Source organism: Crassostrea angulata, chromosome 1, assembly GCF_025612915.1.
Source record: "Crassostrea angulata isolate pt1a10 chromosome 1, ASM2561291v2, whole genome shotgun sequence".
In the NCBI taxonomy this organism is placed as follows: domain Eukaryota; kingdom Metazoa; phylum Mollusca; class Bivalvia; order Ostreida; family Ostreidae; genus Magallana; species Magallana angulata.
The window spans coordinates 53063404-53084925 of record NC_069111.1 but is presented as its reverse complement, the minus strand read 5'-3'; the positions used below and the strand labels follow the sequence as shown (position 1 = coordinate 53084925).

Genomic DNA, 21522 nt, shown 5'->3' with positions numbered 1-21522 from the left:
CTTTCAAGTTAAATACTGAAATCTGATTGGTTAAGACGTAGTTCATAATCCGTTCTATTTCCCTCAGCGTTAGCAACGCACTAAGCAACGGGTAACATTAAAAAATGTTACATGCGCGAAAATTATGCGCGTACGGTTCGCTGTAGAATTCACGTTATTCCTATATAAAAGCAGTAAAATTTTCTTAAAAAATTAAGACATTCAGTATAACAAAATAAATAGTGCCTGTTTGGGAGGATAACAGTTGAAATTGACATCCCGAGAAAACCATTGTCAACCGACGCGAAGCGGAGGTTGACAATGGTTTTCGAGGGGTGTCAATTTCAACTGTTATCATCCCTAAGAGGCACTATTTATATACTGTTATCCTACCAAACAGGCACTATTTATTTTGTTATACTGAATGTCTTAATTTTAAAGAAAACTTAACTGCTTTTACATAGGAATAACGTGAATTCTACGGCGAACCGTACGCGCATAATTTTCGCGCATGTAACAATTTGTAATGTTACCCGTTGCTAAGTGCGTTGCTAACGCTGAGGGTAATAGAACGGATTATGAACTGCGTCTAAACCAATCAGATTTCAGTATTTAACATGAAAGTATAACAAATACAAATAGCAGATGAGCAAACAAATTGAATAACGCGCGTTAGCGTGTAATGATAATAAGTCTGCTCAGCTGACAACAGTTACATGTATTGACACGATGACGTCCAAAATTACTCATTCAATGCTTATATTTACATCCCCTTATTAATTGAATCAATTTTTTAAATTAAATAAATCAGTATAAACTGCAAGTCACGGAAGGAGTAAATAAATTACAGCAACAACATCTACCTTTTAAAACCGTTATAAAATGGTTATTACATATACTGTTGAAACGAGGCTTGAAAATATCATCCATGAAAATTAACTCATGAAATTTTGCTTTTAACAATAGAATCAAATTTATTTTTGAAAAACTGTAAAACATGGTTTTAAACCAGATGTATGAAATAGAGTTTCAAACCGAAAACATAGAAATCAATTTGTTTGAGAACTATTTATGTAAATTACATGTAGATTTATACGCAGTGATAAGGTTGTTCCATTTAGAGGCATTTAAATATTACATAATTTAATGGGAAACCACACTAGAATGTAAATATATTGCAATTAAATAAGGTTAAGATGCCTGAGATTCTAAAGTTATGAAAAGGTAATTTAAGAAGTTTTTTTGAAAAAGCTAACATGTAGATTTTTGTAAAATATTTAGTTGAAAAGGGATTAAATCATTGAAAAAGTAACAAATATTGTTTCAAAATATACACTTTTTTTATTCGATTACATTGATTGTAAAATAAATAGAAGGTTAAATGGTTTACCTTATACCGTTTGGATACTCCAAAACAGGTTTAAAATTTTCCCATAACTTTGTTTTGCAATGTATAAGTTAATGGAAAACTTTCATTTTTTAAAGGAAAAAAGTCATATTTACCTTTAGTGCATAGCTTAAACCTCAACGGAAACTGGGGACATATGCAGTTTTCAGATTTAATATTTGAAGCATTGGCCAATGATTGCAGAGCTGATAAGGCAAAACCTATCAGAAATCAGGAAATCAGATTACTGAAGTGATAGTAAGATTCAGAAAGCGGAAGAAAGCAGAGTTTAGTAAGTTAAGTACTGTGATTTAAAAAAAAACTATTAATAAACAGTTTTTAGAAATTTTATGAGATTATGAGATTACCCCTTACATCCAACAAAATGAAATGCTATTTTAGACAGAATTTTAATATGACTGTTTCATAATACATCCAAGCAACAGTTGTTCCTACGATATATTCACAGTTAAATGTACCACAAATGATTTACTTATACATTTTATTATTTCAGTTTTTGTTCAAATTAAAACGTTGAAAATAATTACACTTTATCTGCAATGCAGCTTTGTTACCATTGACTATGTGATTTTGTAAACGACTTTAATATGTTATAATTCTAGTTAAGTATACATATCATTTGAATTCAATATAGCTGTTTAGTCCGATTTTATATTCAATTCAATGTATTTTGTAAAACGATATGTGTATTAATTATAAGCATTACATCGGTTTTTTTCTGTTAATCAAGCGCTATTTTATTGATAAAATGATATACAAAGTTGATATATTTATATATAATAACATGACAGCATCAAAGATCACAATAGTAGCGCGCATGGACTATTTTTGGGGTTTGTATTTCTTTGGGGGGGGGGGGGGGGGGTTGGGGGGTTGTTTTTTTGTTTTTTTGTTTTTTATTGTTTTAACTAGTATATTTTGTAAACTATACACCGATTCAAGTTCCGTTTTGAGTCGGCAGCGTAGCAAAGCCTGCAATCATGAAATCTCAAAAGAGCAAACAAATTGCACTCGGTAAACTCTATGTCTATGTTTCTTTCAGTCTGTGATGTATGCTGCTATTTGTCGGTTACCAAACAGATTAAAAGTATATATCTGGTAAGATTAAAAAAATGACATTATATGGAATTCCGGTTTCTATTAAATAGCTAACTTTATTTACTTCCCCAAAATCCCATTTTTCCCCAATTTATTTATTATTTTTCTTTAAAGGGACTTGGACACGATTTAACTTAAAATTTTCAAATTTTAGTTTTCCATTTTCAATGTTTATACTGGCACTGTACCAGTTATCGGCTAAAATTTAACGTTTTCTTTTCGTAATTCCTTATTTCTTGATATTTTTGGATAAAACTTGACATACTTTAAAAAGTGAACTCCTTATTTATCAATCTGTTAGTTTATATCATTATTTTGAACCCAAAACATCTTGTTTTGTGCGTTTAAGCACGCCCCGAATTTGCCGAGTTTTTACGATTTACTGTACCAGTTATCGGCTTCGTGATAATAACATAGTAAAAATCCGTGTTCATGTTGATTTTATACTCTGCTAAATGTAGTTTGAATTATGCCCCTTGTGAGGTCAGACTAAAGTATTCGGGGTCATGATACATTATAAACAAAACTCATAAAATAATTCGTTTATTATCATACGGTAATACACCAAATTGTATACTATTCAATACATAATTGTGCAATCAGGTGTTCAATTGCGCTACGAATCTCTCGGAAATTCGTGAATTCCTTTTGTTTATACATGTTAAATGTATTGATTTTATATGTCAAATCAAAGAAGGGATATAATAACGTATCAAAATGAGGTAATATTCTATTTTTAACTTATAACGTCACTTCCCCCACTGCTGAAAGTGCAAAGATGTAAAATCAGCGGTAAACAATGATCGTTTAAGCTCATGTATAAAAAATATTAAAGAAAGTTTTCAAGCAAACTTACTTTTCTTTATTCGAAAAAGATAACTGAATTAAAAAATCTTGGATTGACGCGTGCTATAAACCCGAACTCTCAGTTTAGCCGATAACTGGTCTTAGCCGATAACTGGTACAGTACCAGTACTGATAAATATAGAAGTTTATAATGCTATATCAAAATTTAAAAGTCAAACATCAAGTTATAAGCAAGTTACAGAGTCCATAATTCTTTGTTTTGTAAACAAAGCTCGAATATTGTCATTTTTACATATGTCTTGTATTGGTGTAAATTTCAATCAAATGTATCTTTTTTTTGTTGATAATAGTGTTTATGAAGATACTGAATTAGTTTAAATTGTTTTAACATGTCATTTTGTCTAAGAAATGGCAATTCTCTACATTACATTTTTTGTAAACAACTATAAGACTCGAGCTTTGTTTACATAACAACCAATTCTTACCTCTGTATCTCACTCGTAACTTGACTTTAACATTCAATATTTTGGTCAATCATTTAAAATGCACCAGTAAACCATTTTATACATAAAAAATAAAGATAGAATTTTTGATCTCAAATCGTGTCCAAGTCCCTTTAAATGTAATACATGTAATACCAAAAAATTGCCGGGATTGGAATTATCAATATATAAATAAAATAGGTACAGACACATCGTTTACCATTTAGTTATAAAACTAAATCTAGTTAAAGTATAGCATTATGGGATTAGTCTATTGCACATTTTGTTTAGATAAATAAATTCTATATTAAAGGAGCAAATCAGTTTTTAAAAACCCCCAGAATCAATTCATTTCATTTTTTGGCAATGTATTTGATCTTACTTGTTAACCGTTCATGTGATTTTTTGTAACGTTGAGTTTGAGATCTAAAATCTATGAGCTTTTTAAAAAAAAAATCAATCAATAGTTGACATCAGAATCTTAAAACCTACTGCATAAATTCTATTTTGTGTCATTCTGTTAAAATCAATATTTGCATGGAGGAACATAAGAATAGCGATAAGATTGTTTCCATGTACATAAGAAGGGTTTATTTCACAAGGAGATAATCTTTAGGAGTCTGTAAATTATTGTCTCAAGTTTACAAATATATACATGCCCATTTCACCCGGAAGTCGTGCTAAGCTGTGCGATAAAACGTGCCAATGAGTGATGTATGGCAATGAAGTGTTTACATACTTGCTTTTTTTTTTAGACTTTGATATGACCAAAAGCTTTTAAAATGTAAACGAAAGTACGAGTGTGTCGTCAGACAGTTTGTCCTTAATAATATGTTTTACGGTGCGACCGTTGGGGCGAGCGCAGCATGTGATCAAATAATGAATTATGATAAATCAATAAAAATAAAAGTATCAACGTACCGTAAATGAATTTGAATGCAAAATAAAATATAAACATGCCTATTTTTTCTAGTTAATTTTCATTATTCATAATTTATAAGATTGTTTATCTCAGATACAATGTTGTTGAATAATAAAGATTTAAACATAATGTTTATTGCAGTTTATTTCCTCTTTTCTTGCAGCAGACATTTTTCTTAAACCTACATATAAAAAATTGACTGATCATAGAGCCCCCCCCCCCCCCCGTTTAAAAAAAAAATATAATTTACGTATAAAAAAAAATTGCTGATCATATTAGAAAAACGGTTTTGGACCCCCCCCCCCCCCCGCACTCACCATTCCTCACCCGGATTAGAATTTCCCTGATTTTGAGAATTTCATTTTTCATTTTTCATTTTGCTCGTAAATATTTTTTGAATGACGCCCCCTTTTAAAAAAACGTTCCTGGAAATTACTGTAAATATATAGTGAATGAAATAAATGTGAGCATTCATCCAAATGAGAGCAGGTTACAACTGTTTCCTATTAAAAAAAAAAAGATGTCCCCATTCGTTAGCTTTGCAAGATTTTGAGAATATTTTGATATTTATATTTCAGCAGATTAACAATAACTACTTAGAGTAATTTCCCCTTATTGTGACGTCAAAGTTTACGTCGGTCAAGTGTCGTCTGTCTCTTTAAAAAAAAAAACTAAGTGAAACTGTGGGTCGAAATTTACTGACTCCGAAAAATTCTGTGGGATCAATGTGCAAGAAATCCATTGTGACGTCACTCTAAGGAACGACAACTCTGTTAGTCTTATGTAATGGAATTATTTTATTTACAATGCATGATGTACATAGTCTTTATCTTGTTCTCGTGAGAGTGTGAAATGGGAAACCATATTTACAGGGAATTACTGGGACGATTAAAACAAGGCATTACTAGTCCGATTTACTGACGCCAAAAAATCCGTTGAATGAATGTGCAACTAGTCCGAATTTTCTATTCACACACGCCTTGCCGATAGAGCTCGCTTCGCGCCGGCGCTGCGCGCCGGCGAGCTGCGCTCGCTATTAATTTGATTCATGAATTTTTGTGATACTGTATAGTTCCGAAATATTGAGTATAATTTTTTTCTAAAAGTAAACAATAAAGTAACTAAAAGTTTTAGGTACAGATCAGTGATTTAAAAGGGAACCTTAATGTTAGGTAATATCGGCAGGTTAAGTAAGGAGAAAGGGTGCATTTTATAATATATAGTTAGATTACATAATAACAAAATAAAAAGGTCAATCGACTGAAATGCACTTTAAAAGTTAAATTTCTTCTTGTAAAAGAAAAAAGTGAATATCAAAAATGTACTACTCATCTAAAATCATCGAATATTCGAATCTGATATCCATATGAAAGATTGAAATTCCGACTGATAAACAATCACACATTTTATAGTAATATCTTTTTTTAAATTACGATTCTGAAACTTCATCTTAACTTTGAAAAATTAAATTAAAATAGTCTTTTTATTTGTTCAATAAGCTTTTTATCAAAATCATTTGTTTGTTTGCCTTTTTTTTAAATTGTGCTTAATATTTATTCCAAAACAGTATTGTTATCATTATTGTTAAGAATGAAAAAGTCGGGTTGAATACTTGTGTTATTTGTTATGAAAGGGATAATACAGGGAGGGCATATAAATAAGATTTTATCATTTATGTAAACGAGAATAATATAACGAACTATTGATCCAAATAAAGTAATACAGGATTGCAGGGTTGACAATGGTCAGCTAAATTGTCAATGCTAAAATCGGAGCAAAGTTGTGAAACATAGTTTATATAGAATATTGTAAATATTGAAAATATTGTTTAAATATATCTCTATTTGATACCAGAAACCAAATGGTCTATAACATACCTAGCCCTCACATTATTTCTTTCAAAATTAGATCGTCATTTCGTTTGTCCTTTTTTATTTGATCCAACCCAATATAATTAATTGATTAATCGTCAAATACAAGAAAAAAAATACTAAATCAATTGATTTATCATAATTTTTATAATCACTTTTGTTTAAAAACTATATAAGAGACCAGCAGTAGAGTGAATAATAAGCCAACTTAATATCAATTGATTCCAAACTTTCATTGGCTGTGTTCCCTTATCTTTAGAAGGAAGTTGAAAATACACACTCTGTTAGCACAAGGACATCAAGTTGTTTTATATTTTAGAAATAAAAGATAATCTTAGACATTATTTTTTGCAGTGTTTTCAAAATCACCGTGCATCCTATTTTAAGTGCAACAATAAAAGGGAAAAATAAATAAAAAGTCATGTCTTAATGGATGCTGAATACCAATACTTAGTTTTTAATATGTAGATTGGCAAATAATCACGATGCTTTTAATTTCAATATGTTCGCGATTTAATATTTTCCCGCGAAATTAAACCCATCGTGAATGCTATCATTAGTTTTCAAAAACGTTCCGATGCTTATATTCTGATTTATTGATTTTCAAAAAGCGTGAAATTAAAACCATCGCGATTGGAACTTTATTAGAAATAGTGAAATTTTAACACCGTGAAATTAAAACGACTTACAGTATTCAAGAAAGAGTTATCTAAAAATGCAACGAGCTTGAAAAGTAAGTACATGTAGCAACGGAATAGGAATATTCTATTACGACCCCAGTAAAAATAAGATTTAAACTTAATACAGATTTTTGTGGCAATATTTTATAAATCATTAAATAATGAAATTATAATTAAACTAAACTCAAAATGAAAAAAAAAAACAGTACATGTAGTTAACTTTTAGAGGAGTGTCGTTCATTATTTTACATGTGCCACTCAGCCTAAATTATTGATGATTGTCTCATGTCTCTGTTACTGTAAAAGAAGCATTATCAAACTTTACATATCTAAAATAAAAGAATAAGCATATTGTTTTTTGGTTTTAACATTTATCAAATATTTAGCTGTTGATATATAAGATGATAAAAAAAATATATCAAATAAAAATATTAATTCATGTTTGTGATTGTGTCGAAACGTACAGAAACTTGTCATAGAAGCAATAACTTTCAACTTTCATAGATATATACCTCAGCCACCATATAAAGTTTAAGTTGAAGGTAACTGTACATATGTGGCACAAAGCATTATCTATCAAGTTTTAACATAAAACATCTCAATTTTCAAAACATTTTCTACATTCAAGGTTTTCTAAACAAAATGAGAAACATAGGTTTGCTAGTGCCATTGATTAAACGTTAAAAGACTTTTTAGCCAGTTTGAGTGTAACATTACATTTTATGATTGAAGATTTATAGGGAATATAAATATATATATATATATATATATATATATATATATATATATATATATATATATATATATAGTAACTTTCTCACTGTCAATTTGACCTGCTCAAGCGAGTTGACTGATTTATGACACTGTTCTAAAGAAGTGTAAAGCTTTAAAAAATAATGGATTTAACAATATCGGCGGATTTTTACCACCAATTTATATGACAGCTTTTGATGTTCATACAGTTGGAAGGGTTTAACTAAGTGAATTTTAAATTTAGCTGCTGAGAAAAAGTATTTGAAAAACAAGCATTCATTACCTTCCCCACCGTGTTTGGAAAACACCGACCAAGATTTTTTCTGTTAGTTTTTAAGTTTTAAACTAAATGCTGAGCATATAATTATGTATAAAAAATAGTGTCACATTTGTTGTTTACATATCAGTTGCTTGATTAAAAAAACAAAGATAAATCAATGTAATGTTTGAAAAAACACTATATACTGTTGAATGTTTATAACTAAAGCTGTGTTTTTCGATAAAATGCAGTATATTTTGGAAGGAACAAAATGTTTAAGTTTAGTAGAGCTTAACTATGTTTACAACAAAATTTTAAAATATGCATTACCTCGAAAAGAAAAACCAAATTTAAGTGACAATAGAGATTTGAAAATAAAATATATGATTACCGGTTTGCTCGCTCTATCCTAGCTGCTTGATAGCAATTTAAAGCAAGAGTTAAAATACTATTCACTTAACTCCACTAGGATGATACAAGCTATGAACAAACACTCATAAATTGATAATAATTACTTGTTTACAAATATTTAATTTTTGATCGCTTATTTCTTGTCATGTATTGCGTTATTCGAACTCATGACGTAGTTCGTAGTTAACCCTCTAACCTACTGCGCTAAGCTGTTAGATGACAATTTTGAGAAGGAGACATGTTATATATATAATTACACTGGGTTTTATTTGGGTATTATTATGTCACAACATGGAAGTGATCCATTCCGCCTTAAAAAAGTCTATGTTGGTAGACTATATCGATTTTCTTTTAGCACGAACCAGGAAGACCATTTAAACATCACGCGTAGCTAATCGCAAAAAAATTTATGAGACTCGTACGAAATAAATCATGAACATCAAACATTTATAGATTATCTGTGTGTAAATATCAGAAATATCTTAAAATGACATTCTGTTTACTCAGATACTGCTTTTGCAGCACTGTTAAAACATCAGTGGTTTTAAACGTTCATAAAACGATGCATCTGTTATTATATAAATAGTGCCTGTTTGGGAGGGTAACAGTTGAAATTGACACCCCGAGAAAACCATTGTCAACCGACGCGAAGCGGAGGTTGACAATGGTTTTCGAGGGGTGTCAATTTCAACTGTTATCCTCCCAAACAGGCACTATTTATTTTGTTATACTGAATGTTTTAATTTTTAAGAAAATTTTACTGCCTTTGTATAGGAATAACGTGAATTCTACAGCGAACCGTACGTGCATAATTTTCGCGCATGTAACATTTTTTAATGTTACCCGTTGCTAACGCTGAGGGTAATAGAAAATATTATTAACTGCGTCTTAACCAATCAGATTTCAGTATTTAACATGAAAGTATAACAATACAAAATATTAACGTAAAGTTATTTTATCGTCATGAAAATGTTATATAAAATGAAACATTATAGTAAATGCTACTTTGTAAGACACTTAATGTGGTCCCCTGAATTGATAGTCACGTGACATATGTTGATAATTCTTCCGAATGGAGGTTATAAACAAATTTTAATATAACAAGGGCATACCCTTATTTGAATTAAATATTTTAATTTTAATTTTCTGATAGATTCTGAAAAGTGCTGCTGCTTTGTATAGAGTTCTTCTTTTTTTTAGAATAAATATCAAAGAAATGAGCTCCGGTTAGAATTTACATGACCTTCCCTAAATATTTTAGGTATTTATTAATTCATTCTGTTGATTTCATCAAAGCAGCAGCAATTTTTTAATGAATTCAACATTCCCTTAATTTATATACAAAAGATCGATGCCTTTGTAAAAACCGGATATAGATAGTCTTCCCGATATCAAACACATCGAACTTGTACAGTTAACAGTCTAGAAATGAAATAATACACGCTCTAAAAATAATCACATGCCGAATCAAAACAAGCATAATAGATAGGATTTACAATGTAATGGTATGCTAATTGTTTTAAGATTATCTTCTGTTCATTTATAAAATCCATTTTTTCATGTTCAAAAAATTATTGTCCGCCTCTTTCTACACAAAATATGCGTCAAAATTTTATAATAGTCCAATCCACACTTTGCAAAAGTTGTTCCCCTTTGTGGGGTCAACCCAAAGGTCAAAGGGGAAAAAACAACTTTTCCCTTCTTTTTTTTGACTGCGCATGCCCGGCATATAAGGAGGGTTTTTTTAACGTGCACCCTAAGAGTGAAATTTTTAGTGAAATAGTAGATGAAATAGTGGAAAAGACTTGTGAAAAATTATAACAAAACCAATATCCGGTGTTTGTTCGTGTTGTGACTGTGGACAGTAAATCAGTAAGTGTTTTATTTGGTCTTAAATCAACAAAGGAGATCTGTTTGTTTACCTGTTTACCTGTTTGAGCTGTATTCACTGATCTACATACATGAGTAATAACGCTACCCAGAGTTTAGATAATAGGAAAAGACACCGAGTATCTGATTCAGCAAATATGGAATCGGAAACGGAAACGGAGACTCCTCCTCCAAAGGACAAAATTGAAGAATTTCAAATTAGGGATATTTTCCAAGGAATTACCAATATCCAAAATACCCTTGGGGGCTTCATGTTAAGAATGGATGCACAAGGTCGACATCTAGATGAATTAACGAACGATATCCGAGGTAAGCATGGAATGCAAGAACAGGTGGAATTGGTGCAGGAACAAGCGAATGATACCTTATATACCGTTACGGAACTCAGAAGTAATCAAGAGAAAATGCTACGGGAGCTAAGTAGACTAAGAGACTATGTGATCAAACTGGAATTCCGTGTAAATTCCCAAGAAAAACAGATCCTAGAACTAAAAGCCCGTTCTCTTGAAAATAACATTATCATTAACGGAATTAATGAACATGATCCGGAAAGAGGGAACGACGAAAACCTGGCAAAAATAATACAAAACGTTTTTGAAAAGGAACTGGAAATGGATAAGGAGTCTGTTGGAAACATGCATATTAAGGCCCTATATAGAATGGGTGACAGAGACGCAAGAAGAAAATTTCCTAGACCGGTGTGTATCCAGTTTGCTGACAAAATTTACAAAGATATGGTGATGAGGAAGATCCCGGTACTCCGCAGTAAAAAGTCGCCCATCAGAATAGCCAGCCACCAGCCAGAGGAGCTGAGGGAAAAACGCAGGAAACTGTTTGATATACAACAGAAGTACGCTGCCAAAAATGTGGACACGAAAATCAAGGGAGACAAGTTGGTTTTTACAAGGAGCGGCAACATATACAGAGACAAACTGGGCCAACGTCCATCCGCTGACGAGGTCATCTCAGGTGAAGAAATCAAAAGTCCAATCTCTGCGGGTAAACAAATAGAGGACAACGGTAATCGGTTCACCGCCCACGCTACACCGACCGAATCTCTCAAGCAGGTCAGAGGAGCCCTCATCGATATCATGCGTGTCCCTACAGTGTCAAGTGCGAGCCACAATGTGTTTGCCTATCGATTTAAGAGTAACGACGGAACCATTCACGAGGGGGCGGACGACGACGGAGAACATGGGGCAGGGAGAGCCTTGCTGAGATCCCTTGTCGACAATGAACATCTAAATGTAACTGTCGTAGTATCAAGATGGTATGGAAGCAAAATAGGTGCGCGCAGATTCGTTCATATAAAGGATGTCGGATTGAGCGCAGTGAAAAACATTAATACTGACTCCGGGTAAACAATAGTGGTGGCGAAGAACAAAATACGGTATTTCCCTGTGTAACTTAATGACCATTTTCCTCTTATGGATATATATAATATATATATTTAAAAAGAGACTTTTTTTTACTTTATTGTTCTCACAATTGTATGACCTTTTTCATGATTACCTTCAATCTACCTGATTTGTAAATTTTCTATGATTTTTCCATTTTTTTCTGCATTTTTCCCTATTTTATTCTGTTTAAAGTGTTATTTATTTAATGCGCTATCGTCCGCCAATTTTCTTTCATTGTGTATGTTACGCCGGAATTTCTCATGGTACAATTCGGGTTTTATATTTATTATCAGCAGAGTCGTATCCGGTTTAACAGCTGGGAATCAGAGAATGGATCTTTTCTCTGTTCTTTTCCGTTTTTCCCCCTTTTTTGTTTTTATATAAAGTCACAACACTTTGACAACACCTGAGAGATATGCGTGCGTTATCCTTTAAAGAGTAAGTGTTACTTTTAGACGTGATTTTGTTCTTTATTACATGCTTATGTATATGAGTCGGGAGGATGTAATTATGCGTTTAATTTTACAAATAATAAGTAATTCTCCAATTGAATTACATCCTCACAATTAACTTCTAAACATAACTGTACATGAGGATAAGCACTGCTGTCTCTTCAAACGTCCCTATTTTAAAGCTAATATTACAATCTTTTTTCATATATGTGTATAACCAAGTACAGGGTCATGTTAAAAACTAGTTAAAATAAACTACCATGCATTTGCCAGTCTGCGCAATATGTACCTTTTCTAATATGCACAGCCTTTTATTTTCAATAGGGAACATAATATCCCTCTCTTCTCTCTATCGGGGCATGATATTTGTTATGTATTTTGTGTTTGACAATGGTTAAATTAACAGATGATTATATGACCAACCAACTGAAAATCATCTCTGTAAATTGTCAAGGACTAGGGGATAAAAGAAAGTGTCAAGATGTATTAATGAATTTAAAACTGAAAAAATATAATGTTTATTTTATTCAAGATACACATTTTACAACTGAAGAAGAAAATTATATAGAAACAATGTGGGGTCATGAGGTCTTTTTTAGTTCATATAAGTCAAATTCAAGGGGAATTGCAATTCTTTTTAATGATAATTGTGAAGTTAAAGTACATAAAAATTACAGAGATGAAAATGGAAATTATCTTATTTTAGAGGCTACAATCGACAACCTACAATTTTTACTAGTCAACTTATATGGCCCAAATTCTGATACCCCAGAGTTTTATTCCCAATTGTTAGGAAAGATAGAAGAAATTTACTCAGGCCAATATGTTATAATAGGTGGGGATTTTAACTTAGTATTGAATCAAGACCTAGATACAATGAACTATAAAAGAATAAATAATCCTAAGGCACAAGTAGAAGTTCATAAACTCATGGAGACTCTTGACTTAATTGATATTTTTAGAGAAAATACTCCCACATTAAGAAGATACACCTGGAGAAAGAGAAACCCAATTAAACAGGGAAGACTTGATTTTTTTTTGATCTCACAATCTTTTTTATCTCTGGCTCCACAAATAAAGTTTGAAAATAGTTATCGATCAGACCATTCACCAGTAGTATTAATTTTTAAAATAAATGAATTTAAGAGGGGTAAAGGTTTTTGGAAATTTAATAATTCACTACTAACAGACAAGGATTATGTTAAACTAATTAAGGAAAAGATTTGCGAGGTTAAGCTACAATATGCCTGTTTAGTCTATAATAGAGAATTAATCCCAGAGATAGACAATGACATAATATCTTTTACAATAAATGACCAAATATTTCTAGACATCTTGTTAATGGAAATAAGAGGAAAAACAATCTCATACTCTACTTTTAAGAAGAAAAATGCAAGTAAGCGAGAATCACAATTAGAAAAAGAAATACTAATTCTGGAACAAAACTTAGGAGAACAATCCTTGCCTGATATTACCAGTAAACAAAATGAACTTGAGAATATTAGAAAAGAAAGGCTTAAAGGACAGTGTTTACGGTCAAGAAGCAAATGGATAGAGGAAGGTGAAAAGCCTTCTAAGTACTTTACTTCTTTAGAATCTAAAAACTTTATCAATAAGCAAATACCAAAATTAGTGCAAGAAGACGAAACAATAATATATGATCAAGATGAAATTTTAAATGAAACAAAAAACTTCTATGAGAAGCTGTATAGTAAAAAAACACAGGAAGCTGGAGAAAATTTTGTTAAAGAAAAAATAAATCAGTTTGACTTTCCAAAATTAGATACTAAGGAATTGCAATGCATTGAAGGCCCATTAATTAAAACAGAAGTATTAAACTTTCTTAAAAAAATGAAGAATGATAAAAGTCCTGGACCGGATGGTTTCTCTAGCGAGTTTTTTAAATTTTTTTGGAAAGACTTGGGTTCCTTTATAACACGGGCAATAAATAACTCATATGAATTGTTAAACTTTTCAGAAACTAATAAATTAGGAATTATTACCTGTATTCCCAAAGAAGGAAAACCTAAGCAATATTTAAAAAATTGGCGCCCAATAAGTCTATTAAATGTTGTCTATAAATTAGCCTCTGGATGTATAGCTGAACGATTAAAAAAAGTCTTAGACAAACTAATCAGTAGTGACCAAACAGGATTTTTAAAGGGGAGATTCATAGGAGAAAATATTAGACTAGTGTATGATTTAATGAACTATACTGAACAAAACCAAATACCAGGATTATTAATGTTGATAGACTTTGAAAAAGCATTTGATTCCATATCTTGGAGATTTATTTACCAGACCCTTGATCTATTTAATTTTGGTGATTCAATTAAAGATTGGGTAAAAACTTTCTATAGTGGAATCAAGTCATGTGTTATTCAAAATGGGATAGCGTCAGATTATTTTTACCCTCAAAGGGGCTGTAGACAGGGTGACCCAATTTCACCATATCTTTTTCTTTTATGTGCAGAAGTTTTAGGGATTCTTATAAGAAATAACAAAGATATTAAAGGATTTAAATTACAACCCAATATTTCAAAAAATTCAAAGTACTTTGAAACAATGGAAACGCAGAAAACTAACACCTTTTGGACGATTAGTGGTTTTGAAAAATTTAATTATTCCAAAATTTAACCACCTTATTCTTACCTTACCAAATCCCAACAATGAAATGTTAAAGGAAATTGATAAAGAACTATATTATTTCCTATGGGGTGGCAAAGTCCACAAAATAAAAAAAAATATTGTCATCCAAGATTATAGACTGGGGGGATTGAAAATGATTGATTACTCTGATTTTACACTTGCTTTGAAATCAAGTTGGATTCGTAGACTCCTCACATCAAAATCCAAGTGGGTTAATTTATTAGAAGCTCAAATGAAAATAAAAATAAACTAGAGCAAAGCTCGTTGCAAAGCAACGAGTGGGTCTTCCGTTAATGTCGGAAGCAAAGCCGGAAGTTCCTGTAAGAAGCAAAGCTCTTAAACCAAAAACAAGAGTAACTAAAATAAAAAGATGAAAAAACCGAATTATTCCTGGTACGACTTAACAAAATCCGAATGATTTTAAGTACGAATTAACAAAAACCTTTCTGATTTCAAGAACGACTTGACAAAAAAAATCCGAATGTGTTCAAGCACGACTTAACAATTATTTTTGGAACGAATTAATTTTACTTTGAACATTACACTTTTTTTAAAACCAAGGACGCGGAATCAAAATTTCCGGAAAAAATCAGTTTTTAAACCCCGATATCTCTGTAATGCGTCGTTCGATTTTCAAACGGATTTCAGATTTGAATTCACCATGGCAAGTTCTATAAGACTGTAGTATTGTCTTATTTTGTTCAAAAAAATGAAAATTTCCAAAAATTGGAACTGCTTCCGGTTTTGAGCAAAATTGATGAAGAAATTTTTAAACCCCCCAGTACATTATAGAATTGATACATCTATCATCAGTAAAAATTTCAAAGCGATATCTTTAAAGTTAACGGAGATTTCTTCCGGACAAAATCACTTTTTTTAAATTTAAAAATGGCCGCCAAATTTGAACGGAAGTGACGTAAATGCTGAAACTTTACCATCTTTGAGGCACGGTAACTTTACAAAAGCTCTGAAAATTTCATTGAAATCAGATGAAAACTTTTTGAGATATAAAGCCGAGAAGGAGTCAGAAAAAAAATAAAAAATAAAATAATAATAAAAAGAAACCGAAGAAAAACAAGAGGGTCTTCCGTTGGAAACGGAAGACCCTAATAACTTATGGATAAAGGGCTCGGATTATGTACTTAAACACAGTAAAAGTATAGGTAACAAATTTTGGTCAGAGGTGTTCCTAAGTTACATAAAAATAAGTGAGACAATCTCCCAAAACACCAATCCACTTTTTGAACACATATGGTATAACCCAAGGGTAAAGATAAACAAGGAAAGTATATTTTTGAGAAGTTTTTTTAATGCTGGTTTTGTTTGCATCATTGACCTTTTTGATATAGATGGTGACTTTAGAAGTTTTGAATCTTTAATTGAACTTGGTATTAAGACTAACTTTGTTGAATATAATGGTCTAAAAAGAGTATATTAAAACGAATAGGTGAATGCAATATAAAAGAAATTAAACCAACAGTTGGACCATATATCCCAAACACATTATCCATATTCTACAAAAATAGAAAAGGATGTAAAGATATGTATAATATATTGATAAGGGAAAAGAGGGTCCAAAATAAAGCAATACTAAAATGGGAAGAGAATGACACAATATTTAATGAGAATGATTGGTATAAAATATTTGAACTTCCTTTTAAGACAACCCAAGAATCTAAATTCCATTGGTTACAATTCCAAATTTTACACAGGATATTACCAACAAATTATTACTTGCATAAGCTTAAACTTATTGAATCCCCTAAATGTTCTTTTTGTAAACAAGATTCTGAAACAATCTGCCATCTTTTTGTGGAATGCCCATTTGTAAAAGAACTATGGAGTGACATTGAAGAGTTATTTTTAAGAAACTACAGGGTGTCCCTAATGTTTGATAAGCAAAGTATACTTTTTGGTAAATATAAAAACTACCATATGTATAGAGTACAAAACCTTTTAAGTTATATTGTAAAACAGTATATTTTCACTTGTAGACTTAAAACTTACCCAACTTTAAATGTGTTGGAACTCAAAAGGAAAATTGAAAACAGGCTTCTTGTGGAAAAATATTTACTTTTAAAGAACTGTGAATTTGAAAAATTTGAGAGACACTTGGAGAATATTATTGAAAGAATTTAGCAAGTCTTTACTATATCCCCAACTATTTGTTAAAAGAATGTATGATGCTTTTTTAAAATATCTAAATAAATCTTTTTGATAAGCAAACCCTGATAGACAGCTATGCTGCAAAGCAACCATTGCCCCGTCAGCTTTTTTCTCTCCGCCTTCTTTTCTATCATAAATAAATATATGTACATGTACGTGCTAAATATTATGTTCATGCTGGTGTTTGTGTATATTATAATCACATATTGGAAAATCCTTAAATTTAGAGCTGTCAATTTATAAGTTGGTGTGCATGTTATATTTTTTATTTGCTTTTCTTCTTTTGTTTCTTTTGTTTGTGTTTATATGCATATTATTTCACTCAATGTTTTCTGTCCTTTCTCACCCCCACTAAAAACATAAAAAACAAACTTTCACACCATTGTGAACTATTATATATCTATTCTTGCATGTATATTGTATGTAAAAAATGTTGAGATTCCAAAAGAAATGTATTATGTTAGAAAGCTGTGAAAGTCATGAATAAAAAAACAAAAAAAAAAAAAAAAAACTTTTCCCTTCTTTATTCAACCAAATATTTGGGCGTCATGTGAAAAAATCTCTTGGAATTTAATTTATTCCTTCGATGTGTGGGTTGCCCCAACTTGGGGCAATCAAAATTCACAGCGGAAACGGATTTCTAATGTCAAATTACGAAGTTACAACACTCTAAATTACAAAGGCTACTGTGAGAAATATATGGGTTTTTCCCCAAAGATGGCGGCCAAGGGACATAACTTTTGTAAAGTGTGGATTGGTCTATATGACGTCGCAATGACAAGTGCACCGCGATCAGACAGATGTTTATATTTATTGTTGTTGGACTTGACTACAAAGTTGGACGAATGGGTACTTTTTAATGTAGTTTAATGTTTTTGTATCCATAACAATCGGTAATTACTTTATTTATTAGCATGTTTGACTTGTTGCTTTGTGTGATGTCATAATCATTTATTCATTTGATGAGGTATTGGCGCTTCTGATTGGTCGAAAAATTTCTTTGATGCCTGCATCAATAAAAATTTTGCCAGATCTACTTTTCTCAACTGTTCTGATCTAACACTATTTATAGAACGGGAATTTCCTAAATAAACACTGTCAACAAAATGTAAAGTTGAGACTTTTTTATTGTCAGCAAACAAAATACAATTTTATAAACATAAAAACCTGAAAGTTTAACCTTAAAAAACCCCACATTATTTGATTCACGAAATAGAAAATTCAGCGTCTTCTCACGATTTCGTATGCTTGAGATCAATCAACATTACTGCGATGCTGGCTGTTCCTTTTCCAGAATATTTATAACAAACATATAGGCCTATACACTTTCACGGTAACACTCTGTTCAAATTTGGTAACGATCATTTTTAAATACACACAAGTACATGATCGGTCATCAGAATAATCATCGTAAAGCAATACCATGAGTAATGCTTCGCGCATCAACTCCTTCGGCATTCCAAACGGCAGATATACCATTTAAGTACATCACTGGCTATCTAGTTACCACAACGTTTACAAAAGTCCCTTATACATACTATTCTTTGTCGACATATCAACTATTTTCGCCCACGATTGCCTTTCCGTGGATGGATATGTCCAGTTGCATATTCCAGCGATTTCACATGAAAACTAGTTTTATTACGAATCGTTCTGCACAGTGAATAATATCATAAGCTATCGCATGTATTTTCCTTTCGTTTTCAATTCAGCCAGTTCAGATCTTAACTCACTATTTGTGTTTAATCCATTAAATTCAGCTCAGTAGCTCTGCATAAGCTAAAGGCGCATCCGTTTTGAATATTGTTGCTGTTGTTGTTTTGAATTCATACGCGCCGCTTCATTTATGTTAGGCCTATTTACATTTTTTATCAGTGACACTTCACATTTTTATTTTTTCATCAATGCGCTACGCGCATTGATGAAGTTTTCCGGCCAATTTTTTCTTTGATACTTCGATCAATAGAAAAAGTATTATCTTCATTTCTTAAGTTAACATTTCCCATACTTTTTGGTCGGCACGACCACAAAGTAAACTTTTACATTGCTGCGTTGCCTATCAAAGTATATATTTTGGTATCCAATGTTTGAACTTCTGCAGTTAGTTTTGTCTCTCAATTTGAGTCATAGTTTAGATTAATCTAACAAGTACAAACAACAAAAAGGCCATCTTCGATATCATTTTTAAAAATATCATTAAATGGGGGGGGGGAGGGAGGTTGGTGTTTTTTTTCAGTATTTCACAACTTAATTTGTTGAAAAATTATTGAGTAAAATTTGCAGGCATTATGACATAACGCAAAAAATGTCACCAAATCTAACTTTTGTTTGTTTCGTCACTGCCACAGTCCCAACTAACAAGAGATTATGCCTTCGTGACATCTATTTATCAAATCAAAGTCTATTTTTATAATGCGCATAAGTTTTGAGCAAAACACATTCAAAACTACAGTAACCGTTATGTGAATGGACACAGAAGTTAAAATTACACGGCAGATGTTCATAATCTATCTTTTAAGTCCAACTTCGAGGGATGTGAGACGTAATCGTCACATAAAACGAAACTATAACGCATAATAACGGGTCATTGGCGTTTCAACGCTCATAAACGATACTGTAAACCACCCTTAATTTCGACGATCTTATTGCGCGATTCACCGGATATTATCTGGTTCGCAGCGACTAATTTTCACGATCTACAAATAGTACATTCAACATTATTTTAAGTCAATAACTTTGAATATATCACACCAGAGACATTTAAGGACCTGTTTGCGGCATGAGATATTCGCGACAACAAAGCTCTTGCGAATAAAAGTTGTTTAACAGTCAGCTACGGAACTATTTCTCTACGGAAAAGTCGGGCTGACGGAACTTGAAGATACAGTTCCATCCATACAAAAAATCGCATATTTATTACGCACGGTTCTGGACCTATTATACTTATTTTTGGAACATGTTCTGTACATATTTTCATACCAATAAATTTATTTTGCGTTTTACTACTGAATCACCACTTTACTTGCCTCAAACATTCTCTTTACACCCTACCAAAAACTCGGAATGAGAAGTTTGTTAATCAACTTCAAGATCGAGAGTCATTATTTTGACTTGTAAACAAACCAAACCGTTTCACTTTACATAGTTGGTGGGTGTGCTTAAAAGATAAATTTAGAGGCTCTAGCTCAACGGTCCGTTAACCCAAATTCCCCGTGGAGCTACAGTTCAGCAGCTAGTTACCAATATCTGACAAAATCAGCACGACTGGTGCGTTTTGTAGAAAAACAGATACTTTTGCAGTCGATGTAAGAATTATATGTAGAGGTCGAAAGCAAAAATGATGACGAAATCTTTTATTACTACAAATCTTTAACTTTTCAATGAAAGAAATAGAAGCGAACTGCTATAACTTGTTTCGTTTAAAGCGGCATAGTGACAATTTAGGTCAAAAACTATTTTTCTGATTTTATTGTTAACAATGCTTCAGAAAGGCATTTTTAATAGGCAACCAAAACGTGAGTGTCACTAGTCTAGTTATAAGCAAGTTACAGAGCTTGCAATTCTTTGCTATGTAAACAAAGCTTTTGTTTACATTTTGAATGTTGAAGTGAAAATGCCAATGTTAGACTTAAAATGAATATGTTAAACGTTAGAAACTGTTTATTTATGCTTAAAATGAAAAAAAAAAACAAATCGGCTTGAATTTTTTTTTTTTACTGGTATATTGAACCTATGTAAACAAAAAGGGCACGAGCCTTGTTTACATGAGAAAGAATTGTGAGCCCTGTGTCTTGCTTATAACTTTACGACTGACTCTCAAATTTCATCTGATCATTAGAAATGCTTTCCTTAAGCATTGTAGATAATGAAAACAGAAAAATAGAATTAGACCAAAATCGTGACCATGCCCATTTCAGGATAAACATGCCTGTACATCAGTTATCATTTTTACAGCTTTTTCCGTATTATATACATACAGGTATCAAATGCATATTTTTTTCATTTGTATCATATGCTAAATAAAACATCAGAATTATAATAAATTATATTACAGATTTCTTTTGAGCACTTGAAAATCGTGAGTATTGGTTAGAATTGCTAATTTGCTAATCGATCTCTTAGATAACTGAAGATTATTGATTACGTAATGCGCTGAACGGAACAGAAAGCGAACAATTTTCTATCAAGTGAATTGTTTTTAAATAAAATGACTACAAAGTCAAAAAGTATTCATTATAAAATCTATTAAAATGTTATATAATGAAGATTAATACAACAGACGCGTATGATTGAGA

General features: G+C 31.6%; 1 protein-coding gene across 1 annotated transcript; it reads left to right on the top strand.

Moving 5' to 3' along the window:
• Window positions 1-10417: 10417 nt before the first annotated feature.
• Window positions 10418-11921, top strand: LOC128192958 (uncharacterized). The gene has a single exon (XM_052866093.1). The coding sequence runs from the start codon at window positions 10632-10634 to the stop codon at window positions 11919-11921; it is 1290 nt and encodes a 429-aa protein (XP_052722053.1). The 5' UTR covers window positions 10418-10631.
• The last annotated feature ends 9601 nt before the right edge of the window (window positions 11922-21522 follow it).

Bases quoted from the DNA above. Each gene is read 5' to 3' on its own strand.
- LOC128192958 (XM_052866093.1), top strand. From the start codon at position 10,632: ATGAGTAATAACGCTACCCAGAGTTTAGATAATAGGAAAAGACACCGA.